Consider the following 11,425-nt stretch of genomic DNA (forward strand, 5'->3'; position numbering starts at 1 on the left):
CGTATTTCCCTCAGATGACACAGACCCACAAAGAATTTGAAAACAAATCCAATTTTGATAAACTCCCATATCTACTGGGTGAAATACCACAGTGTGCCACCACAACAGCTACATTTGTGACCTGTTGCCACAAGAAAAGTGCAACCAGTGAAGAACAAACACAGTTGCAATTACAACCCATGTTTATTTTGATTTTTTGTACTTTAACTATTTGCACATCATTACAACACAGTATATAGACATAATATTACATTTGAAGTGTCTTTATTTTTTGGGAACTTTTTTGAGTGTAATGTTTACTGTTAATTTTGTATTGTTTATTTCACTTTTATTTGTTATCTATTTCACTTGCTTTGGCAATGTAAACACATATATATATATATATATATATATATATATATATATATTAAAAACTTTATTTAACTAGGCAAGTCAGTTTAAGAACAACTTATTATTTTCAATGACGGCCTAGGAACAGTGGGTTAACTGCCTTGTTCAGGTGCAGAACAACAGATTTTTACCTTGTCAGCTCAGGGATTCAATCTTGCAACCTTTCGGTTACTAGTCCAACGCTCTAACCACTAGGCTACCTGTTTCTCGTGCCAATAAAACCCCTTAAAATGAAATTGAGAGAGAGAGAGAGAGAGAGAAAGAGTGAGAGAGAGAGAGAGAGAGAGAGAGAGAGAGAGAGAGAGAGAGAGAAAGGGTGAGAGAAGGAGAGAGAGAAAGAGAACGAGAGAGAATGAGAGAATGAAAGAGAGAAAGACAGAGAGAAGATGCAGCCCAGAGAGGGTAGGACACAAAGGACCTATTTTTTTCTCAGCCACTAAACAAGTCCACTAATGCTGCTCCACACTCACCCCTTCAGCTAGCAGATGGCCAGGGGCCAGGCCTTAGCAGACTCCTCCATTCACAGAGACTAGATGCGTCACAGTATATCTGCCATGGGGGCAATTATCATCTGTCTTGTGCCTGAGGAGAAAAGACACACCCACTCCAACTCCTCTAAACACAGGCTTTGAAAAATCAGAGCACTGAGATCAAGAGATAAACTCTTATACCCAGCAAAAACACTGGGCTTTCCATTTTGTAACGGTCAGTCATTATCTGACGTTCAGACTATAATCTGTTGCCAGTAAAGACATCAACATAGTGACGTTTCTGTGTATTTGTGTCACAGTCTCCCAACGTATACTTAATCAATACGAGACAGATGCATTGATTGGGTCACATGAATATCCACAGAGGAAGAGGATGTCACTGTTGACAGAATCAGCAGATTAGAAGAAGACACTTATCCAGATTCTCCAACTGGAGTTGACACGAGCATATAGCTTGACTGTAAGAAACCCGAATCAATTCGGGCACAAAGAGGAGAGTTCAAACTTGTTTGTATTTCCCTTTACAGCACAGAGGCCGCACCTGCGTTAGCACGTGACCTAGAGGCTGTCTGCCAGCGCTTGTCACCTTGGATTAGGTTCAGGTAGCTGTCACCTGTGTACCCGTCACCCCTCATTACAGAGCAGGTCGTCACACGGCCACGGTAGACACAGAAAACGACACTCTCTGCCTGCCCGTGTGTGTCATAACATTTCCTCCCCTAGGAATACCTATAGTGAAAGCCTGCTCAATGGAGTGTGTAACCTTCTACACTGCTCCAGCTCCTAAATAAGTAATGCAACAGGCAGATCGAATGCATCATCACTGTATTTGACCACAGTGCAGAAGTCAACATCTTTCCTGGTGCTGTATTTTATCAGGCTGCTCATATCTCTTACCTGTGTGTGTGTGTGTGTGTGTGTGTGTGTGTGTGTGTGTGTGTGTGTGTGTAGGTGGGTATGTGTGTATGTATGTGTGTGTATGTGTATGTGTGTGTGTGTGTGTGTGTGTGTGTGTGTGTGTGTGTGTGTGTGTGTGTGTGTGGATGTGTATATGTGTGGGTGGGTATGTGGGTGGGTGTGTGTATGTGTGGGTGGGTGTGTGGGTGGGTATGTGCATGTGGGTGGGTATGTGTGTGGGTGTGTGTGTATGTGTGTATGTGTGGGTGTGGGTGTATGTGTGAGTGTGTGTATGTGTGGGTGGGTATGTGTGTGGGTGTGTGTATGTGTGGGTGGGTATGTGTGTGTGTGTGTGTGTGTATGTGTGGGTATGTGTGTGGGTGTGTGGGTGGGTATGTGTGGGTGGGTATGTGTATGTATGGGTGTGTATGTGGGTGGGTGTAATAGCTTGCATGGGGAGACAGTACTCCCTTCTCCACACTCAGACATGCAGTAGTCTTGTCCAAAGGAGTGTTTGGGGAGTTGGACGATGCGATGACAGCGGAGTGGGAGCCTCTCATTGTGCCTATGTCAGATGACTGTCTGAGATAGCTGCAGCACAGCAGGAGGTAGACTGGGAGGGGGGGGGGGTCTCCTGCTCCTGTCTTTCTAGACTGACTGAACAATGGCCCAGTGCAGCTAGGAGGACGGAAGACGTACTGTGCAGGGCTTTGATAGGCTGATCTGGGATCGACACTAGGCAGGGCTGGGCAGGGCCAGTTGGGACTAGGTGTACTGTGTTGAGGTTATAACTATAGTGGGCTGGTTTAGACTGTGTTGAGGTTATAACTATAGTGGGCTGGATCAGACTGTGTTGAGGTTATAACTATAGTGGGCTGGTTTAGACTGTGTTGAGGTTATAACTATAGTGGGCTGGATCAGACTGTGTTGAGGTTATAACTATAGTGGGCTGGATCAGACTGTGTTGAGGTTATAACTATAGTGGGCTGGATCAGACTGTGTTGAGGTTATAACTATAGTGGGCTGGTTTAGACTGTGTTGAGGTTATAACTATAGTGGGCTGGATCAGATTGTGTTGAGGTTATAACTATAGTGGGCTGGTTTAGACTGTGTTGAGGTTATAACTATAGTGGGCTGGATCAGACTGTGTTGAGGTTATAACTATAATGGGCTGGATCAGACTGTGTTGAGGTTATAACTATAGTGGGCTAGATCAGACTGTGTTGAGGTTATAACAATAGTGGGCTGGTTTAGACTGTGTTGAGGTTATAACTATAGTGGGCTGGATCAGACTGTGTTGAGGTTATAACTCTACTGGGCTGGTTTAGACTGTGTTGAGGTTATAACTATAATGGGCTGGATCAGACTGTGTTGAGGTTATAACTATAGTGGGCTGGTTTAAACTGTGTTGAGGTTATAACTATAGTGGGCTGGATCAGACTGTGTCGAGGTTATAACTATAGTGGGCTGGTTTAGACTGTGTTGAGGTTATAACTATAGTGGGCTGGATCAGACTGTGTTGAGGTTATAACTATACTGGGCTGGTTTAGACTGTGTTGAGGTTATAACTATAGTGGGCTGGTTTAGACTGTGTTGAGGTTATAACTATAGTGGGCTGGATCAGACTGTGTTGACGTTATAACTACAGTGGGATGGATCGGACTGTGTTGAGGTTATAACTATCTCAGCCTCAGGATGTTCCTGACTTGTCCAAAAAAGATATGGACTCCTCCACTATAAAACCCAGGTCAGAGAACAATGTGTTGTTCTGGCCTTAGTCATGGTGGGAGGGGTTTCATGAGATAATATCATGATGAGGGGAGACAGACACTGTGTTTGGGGACATCATTACAGCGTGATGAGGGGAGACAGACACTGTCTTTAGGGACATCATTACAGCATGATGAGGGGAGACAGACACTGTGTTTGGGGACATCATTACTGCTTGATGAGGGGAGACAGACACTGTGTTTGGGGACATCATTACTGCTTGATGAGGGGAGACAGACACTGTCTTTGTGGACATCATTACAGCTTGATGAGGGGAGACAGACACTATCTTTGGGGACATCATTATAGCATGATGAGGGGAGACAGACACTATCTTTGGGGACATCATTACAGCATGATGAGGGTAAACAAACACTGTGTTTGGGGACATCATTACAGCATGACTAGGGTAGACAGACACTGTGTTTGGGGACATCATTACAGCTTGATGAGGGGAGACAGACACTGTGTTTGGGGACATCATTACTGCTTGATGAGGGGAGACAGACACTGTCTTTGTGGACATCATTACAGCTTGATGAGGGGAGACAGACACTATCTTTGGGGACATCATTATAGCATGATGAGGGGAGACAGACACTATCTTTGGGGACATCATTACAGCATGATGAGGGTAAACAAACACTGTGTTTGGGGACATCATTACAGCATGACTAGGGTAGACAGACACTGTGTTTGGGGACATCATTACAGCTTGATGAGGGTAGACAGACATTGTGTTTGGGGACATCATTACAGCTTGACAGTTTAACCAGACATAGGTGTCTGGTTAGACTGTAAACTCTCCTTCCAGACTCACATTCAGCATCTCCATTCCAAAATTAAATCTAGATTCAGCTTCCTATTTCGCAACAAAGCATCCTTCACTCATGCTGCCAAACATACCCTCGTAAAACTGACCATCCTACCAATCCTCGACTTTGGCGATGTCATTTACAAAATAGCCTCCAACACTCTACTCAACAAATTGGATGCAGTCTATCACAGTGCCATCCGTTTTGTCACCAAAGCCCCATATACTACCCGCCACTGCGACCTGTATGCTCTCGTTGGCTGGTCCTCGCTTCATACTCATCGCCAAACCCACTGGCTCCAGGTCATCTACAAGTCTCTGCTAGGTAAAGCCCCGCCTTATCTCAGCTCACTGGTCACCATATCAGCACCCACCCGTAGCACGCGCTCTAGCAGGTATATCACATTGGTCACCCCCAAAGCCAATTCATCCTTTGGCTGCCTTTCCTTCCAGTTCTCTGCTGCCAATGACTGGAACGAACTGCAAAACCCACTTAAGCTAGAGACTCATATCTCCCTCTCTAACTTTAAGCACCAGCTGTCAGAGCAGCTTACAGATCACTGCACCTGTACATAGCCCATCTGTAAATAGCCAACTACCTCATCCCCATACCATCGTTATTTTTTTATCTTGCTCCTTTGCACCCCAGTATCTCTACTTGCACATTCATCTTCTGAACATCAATCACTCCAGTGTTTAATTGGTATATTGTAATTACTTCGCCACCACAGCCTATTTATTGCCTTAACTCCCTTAACTCATCTCATTTACACACACTGTATATATACTTTTTCTACTGTATTATTGACTGTATGTTTATCAATTCCATGTGTAACTGTGTTGCTCTATGTGTCGAACTGCTTTACTTTATCTTGGCCAGGTTGCAGTTGCAAATGAGAACTTGTTCTCAACTAGCTTGGTTAATTAAATAAAGGTGAAATAATACATAACATCATTACAGCATAATGAGGGAAGACAGACACTGTCTTTGAGGACATCATTACAATTTGATGAGGGAAGACAGTGTATTTGGGGACATCATTACAGCTTGATGAGGGGAGACAGACACTGTCTTTGGGGACATATGATTGAGTGTAGTCTGGCCCAGGAGTGTGAAGGTGAACGGAAAGGCTCTGGAGCAACGAACCGCCCTTGCTGTCTCTGCCTGGCCGGTTCGCCTCTTTCCACTGGGATTCTCTGCCTCTAACCCTATTACAGGGGCTGAGTAACTGGCTTACTAGGGCTCTTTCATACCGTACCTAGGAGGGGTGCGTCACTTGAGTGGGTTGAGTCACTGATGTGATCTTCCTGTCTGGGTTGCCGCCCCCCCTTGGGTTGTGCCGTGGCGGAGAACTTTGTGGGCTATACTCGGCCTTGTCTCAGGATGGTAAGTTGGTGGTTGAAGATATCCCTCTAGTGGTGTGGGGGCTGTGCTTTGGCAAAGTGGGTGGGGTTATATCCTTCCTGTTTGGCCCTGTCCGGGGTGTCCTCGGATGGAGCCACAGTGTCTCCTGACCCCTCCTGTCTCAGCCTCCAGTATTTATGCTGCAGTAGTTTATGTGTCGGGGGGCTAGGGTCAGTTTGTTATATCTGGAGTACTTCTCATGTCCTATCCGGTGTCCTGTGTGAATTTAAGTATGCTCTCTCTAATTCTCTCTTTCTTTCTCTCTCTCGGAGGACCTGAGCCCTAGGACCATGCCTCAGGACTACCTGACATGATGACTCCTTTCTGTCCCCAGTCCACCTGGCCGTGCTGCTGCTCCAGTTTCAACTGTTCTGCCTGTGATGATTATTAGACCATGCTGGTCATTTATGAATGTTTGAACATCTTGACCATGTTCTGTTATAATCTCCACCCGGCACAGCCTGAAGAGGACTGGCCACCCCACATAGCCTGGTTCCTCTCTAGGTTTCTTCCAATGTTTGGCCTTTCTAGGGAGTTTTTCCTAGCCACCGTGCTTCTACACCTGCATTGCTTGCTGTTTGGGGTTTTAGGCCGGGTTTCTGTACAGCACTTTGAGATATCAGCTGATGTACGAAGGGCTATATAAATAAATTTGATTTGACATGATTACAATTTGATGAGGGAGGACAGTGTATTTGGGGACATAGTTACAGCTTGATGAGGGGAGACAGACACTGTCTTTGGGGACATCTTTACAACTTGATGAGGGAAGACAGACACTGTGTTTGGGGACATCATTACAGCTTGATGAGGGTAGACAGAGTGTATTTGGGGACATCATCAGTACAGCTTGATGAGGGTAGACAGTGTTTTTGGGACATCATTAGCAGAGGCTGTAATCTGGCCGAGTTGATGAGTCAAAATTCCCACATTACACAGGCAGACAAATTGATATCTTTAGCCACTAACTGGTCTTTTCACCAATCAGACGGGCAAAATCATTGGGCAAAAGATCAGAATTAGGCTGCCTGTGTAAACACAGCCTATGTTGTGCATGATTACGTTTCTACAGTACATTTCATTTCTCATTGGGAGTTGTCATCAAATCAAATCCAATTGCATTGGTCACATACACAGGGTTAGTAGATGTTAATGGTCACATGGTTAGCAGATGTTATTTGTCACATACACAGGGTTAGTAGATGTTAATGGTCACATACACATGGTTAGTATATGTTATTGGTCACATACACATGGTTAGTATATGTTATTGGTCACATACATCACTGATGTCACAATTTGACCCCCCCCCCTGCCTCTTGAAGGCACTTTGGGGCAACAACCACCCAAGCCACTGCCTATTGGTTAGCAGATGTTAATGGTCACATACACATGGTTAGCAGATGTTAATGGTCACATACACATGGTTAGCAGATGTTAATGGTCACATACACATGGTTAGTAGATGTTATTGGTCACATACACATGGTTAGCAGATGTTAATGGTCACATACACATGGTTAGTAGATGTTATTGGTCACATACACATGGTTAGCAGATGTTAATGGTCACATACACATGGTTAGTAGATGTTATTGGTCACATACACATGGTTAGCAGATGTTAATGGTCACATACACATGGTTAGCAGATGTTAATGGTCACATACACATGGTTAGCAGATGTTAATGGTCACATACACATGGTTAGCAGATGTTACTGGTCACATACACATGGTTAGCAGATGTTACTGGTCACATACACATGGTTAGCAGATGTTACTGGTCACATACACATGGTTAGCAGATGTTACTGGTCACATACACATGGTTAGCAGATGTTAATGGTCACATACACATGGTTAGCAGATGTTACTGGTCACATACACATGGTTAGCAGATGTTACTGGTCACATACACATGGTTAGAAGATGTTACTGGTCACATACACATGGTTAGCAGATGTTACTGGTCACATACACATGGTTAGAAGATGTTACTGGTCACATACACATGGTTAGCAGATGTTACTGGTCACATACACATGGTTAGCAGATGTTACTGGTCACATACACATGGTTAGCAGATGTTAATGCAAGTGTAGTTCCGACCATGCAGAAATATCTAACAAGTAATCTAACAATTTCACAACTACCTTATACACACACACATTGATATGTGGATGAGCGATGGCCTAACGGCATAGGCAAGATGCAGTAGATGGTATAGAGTACAGTATATACATATGAGTATTGTAGGGTATGTAAACATATAACTTGGCATTGTTAAAATTACTAGTGATCATTTTTCATTATTAAAGTGGCTAGAGATTTAAGTCAGTATGTTGGCACCACTCAATGTTAATGATGGCTGTTTAACAGTCTGATGGCCTCGAGATAGCCGTTTTGTCTCGGTCCCTGCTTTGATGCACCTGTACTGACCTTAGCTTCTGGATGATAGCGGGGTGAATAGGCAGTGGCTTGGGTGGTTGTTGCCCCAAAGTGCCTTCAAGAGGCAGGGGGGGGTGGGGGGGGGGGGGTGGTCAAATTGTGACAGTGATCTTCAGGTCAGAGCTCTAGAATGATGCCCAAATTTGTGACTTGGGTGACCATTCAAAAGAATTGGCAGTCAGAGCGTGCTTCCCCCCCCCCCCCCCCCGTTTTCTTGAACGGACAGAAGTAGAATTTCTCAGAGTTCCCAGTTCTGAACGCAGCAAAAGCACCTGACCAAATTAATCTGGTACGAGACCATGGTGTCCAGGAAGAATGGGGAAATCGGAAACTCTTGAGCTCAGCCACTTTCAGTGGGATTGTCATTAAGACTAACCAGTTTAACAGCAATCCACTTAACCCAACTATACACCTGCTGATAGCTGTATCAAATTATGGATGGGGATGAGTTTAATGACCAGTAAAACCTGTATTGAAGTATACAAGCCATCTCCATTGGTGGCTATTTTTTTTAAATTGAGAGAACATATTGCCAAAATGCTGATCTGTTGGATGATGAGGGATTGTATTCAGACAACGCATCATTGCAATATGCCCCCCCCCTCCCCCTCCATTGAGAACAGCCAGTACAACTGAAGCTATGCAATCACTATTGTGGGAAGAGCCATTTTTGGCCATTGTAATATGTCCCAAGTCCAGCCCAACTAAGTAATAAGTCCTTGGCTTTCCTACCACAAGTCCAGACCAAGGGTTCATTGTTTTGCTGGGGCAGGCAGGCCATTAAGCCAGTTGTGATGTGTGCCAATGGTGCTTTTCTAGGTCAGTTGTGTGCACTGTGCCAAGGGCTCATCCACTTAGTGCACCAAAGCCCACTAGTGCGTCAGTGAAGCCACATCACCGGCATCAAAAAAAAAAAAAAACTCTTCTAGCAGCACCTTTGCACTTAACCGAAATAGTGTTGCCTCACCTAGCCAGTTTAAGGCTAACAGGAAATTGCTCTGGAGAAGCATTTTAAATGACTAAACTGCCACCACTCCAGCAGTTTGAAACGCAGCGCTTGGATTCTGATTAACAGTAACTGCATAGCCAATCAGCGGTATAGAATGCAATTCCAGTAGTCTAAAAGGATAGCCACAATAAGGCAGACACTTGCAGAGGTGTACAATGTGTACAATGTGACACTTGAGACAAATGCACTTCAAAATGAAAATTACAATGCCAAACAGTTACATTTTTTTTAATTGCATATCAAAACAAACTTGTGCATTCCAAGAATTGAACTTATACAAAACAATTGAACAAGTAACAAAAACAAAACACTGCTTGATTTGAAAGCATTTCACAGGTGGCCAGAAGCTGAACTACACTGACTGTCAAAAGTGTGGGTCCCTGGTTGGGCTGATCCATCACAACCACAAGTGGCTGGATGCAGGGACAGGTGACAGAGCGCTGAAGTGAGTCGGGACGAGCAACACATCCTCCTAGTCAGACTGCCAGTCAGTAGTTGTTTCCTTTCAGACTTTATGTAAAAGGGAGGGAGGGAGGGGGTTGTTCTAGGGAGGAGGCTGTACAGGCTTCTGCTTTTGTCCAATTACAATGCAACTTAGGTGTTGATTACAGTTATACAGCTAAAAGGAGATGAAAATAAAGGCAATGCTCGTGGAATGTACAGTGCATAGTGGAGGCTTGGGCTTCATGCTGTTGCTTGCTTCTCCTGTTCAATGGCTGCAAGGAAGGTGATAACAGGTTAGTTCTTAATGTTTGCACAGTGTCTCAACTTATCAGTAAAACATAAATTTCAAAGGATAATCAGCATTTGATGTAGAATAAACCTAACACACTTTCTTTGGTGGGCAAGGGGTTTTTCTCCTGCGTTTCGGTCTTCTTCAACTTGGTCTTGTCAAAGTTGGAGACTTCCGCAAGATCTGGCTTGTCAGACATCTTTGCAGAGGATCTGGGCAAACAGCAGATGAGACTGAACAATTAGATATTTAGGTTTCAATGTAAAAGAGAAAGCAAGAATTTATTCCAGATTGGCAAATATGAACAAAACCTGGTCTATGAAACCATGGGCCTTGCACACAATTTAGCACAGCTTCCATCATAGTTACTCTTAATAGGCCCATACATTCAAATCAAACCCAAAATGCAGACAAAGAGCACAATCCCCTACAGCACATGTGTTGGGGGGGGGGGGGGGGTAAGATGAAATGCTTTCATTCTCCCTGGCAAGCAGCCCACATCTAAATTCGAGTACATACAACCTAGTCCATTACTTTCCTAGATTTACAAAAGCAACGTAAAATTGCATTATTTTACGCAATTTATTCTACGAGCACGTGTTCTCATGACTGGCGACAAATCTGGAGAACAGCATTGTGCCATTCTGCGAGAGCTATCTGCAGGCGAAATAGTCTAACAACCACCGCCCTGCTTGGCAGCATCGCAAAACAGGCTGGGGCGAACTAGTGGCATCGACCATCAATGGGTCAGCATTTGCACATTTGCTTCGTCATATTGACAGTGTAGCACATCCTAAATCAAGACATGATAATATTTGTAGGCAACATTGTAGCCTACGTTAGAACATCCACACTCTTGATACGTTTCACTCAAGACACACACTTACTAGGGTACCAACTTCCAAGTGATAGAACAAACAATGACACTATTGAATAGGACTTCAACATCTAGAAATACATTGAGCAATATATATTGATTACGCATTTATGCTTAAGGCTGTTGCAGCGGTTGGACCATTTATAGCCTACACGACAGAATATACTACATGGCTGTGAAGTTAACCTAGTTGGTTAAACATGCTATGTAGGCCCTACGACAATAAATAATTTCTTTGCGCACTCACCGGAGGTGTATTGGATACAGATGAATCTCAATCCAGATGGCGCCGAACACAAGTAAAGGCGGGCTGGTCAATCAAAGTGTATTATACTCCGCAATATGCTAATTTGCAGCATGACGTCACGTCCCTTCACTCTCTTGCACAACTTGGTTAGGGAAAATATATATTACGTCATCTTTACAAGCGAGAGAGAGCATAAATAATAGTTGTGGTTTTATTTGTTTATCGTATTGGACAACGAATTTTTATCTCATTTTGATTTAGGGCACCATTTCAGAGCATTGCTGCCAACCCAAACCAGTCCACTGTAAACCGGTAAATCTTCGTGATTGTGTCAATAATGACA

The 11,425-nt window shown here is 44.0% G+C and overlaps 1 protein-coding gene across 1 annotated transcript; it reads right to left on the reverse strand.

Annotated features, from left to right (window-relative positions):
- Nucleotides 1-9,437: 9,437 nt before the first annotated feature.
- LOC110520613 (thymosin beta-12) lies at nt 9,438-11,135 on the reverse strand. The gene is made up of 3 exons (XM_090230437.1): nt 11,083-11,135; nt 10,058-10,170; nt 9,438-9,941 (listed from the first exon to the last, which is right to left on the reverse strand). The coding sequence occupies exons 2-3, from the start codon at nt 10,155-10,157 to the stop codon at nt 9,910-9,912; spliced, it is 132 nt and encodes a 43-aa protein (XP_090086563.1). The 5' UTR covers nt 10,158-10,170; nt 11,083-11,135; the 3' UTR covers nt 9,438-9,909.
- Nucleotides 11,136-11,425: the final 290 nt, after the last annotated feature.

The sequence above is a fragment of the Oncorhynchus mykiss genome, chromosome 3, assembly GCF_057628025.1.
Source record: "Oncorhynchus mykiss isolate SJ-2025 chromosome 3, ASM5762802v1, whole genome shotgun sequence".
NCBI lineage: Eukaryota > Metazoa > Chordata > Actinopteri > Salmoniformes > Salmonidae > Oncorhynchus > Oncorhynchus mykiss.

What these genes read in the sequence shown, in the direction of transcription:
- LOC110520613 (XM_090230437.1), bottom strand. Translation starts at nt 10,157, where the DNA reads ATGTCTGACAAGCCAGATCTTGCGGAAGTCTCCAACTTTGACAAGACC. An exon ending in CCCCTTGCCCACCAAAGAAA is followed by an intron (nt 9,942 to 10,057) that starts GTGTGTTAGGTT and finishes CCTTCCTTGCAG; the next exon opens with CCATTGAACAGGAGAAGCAA.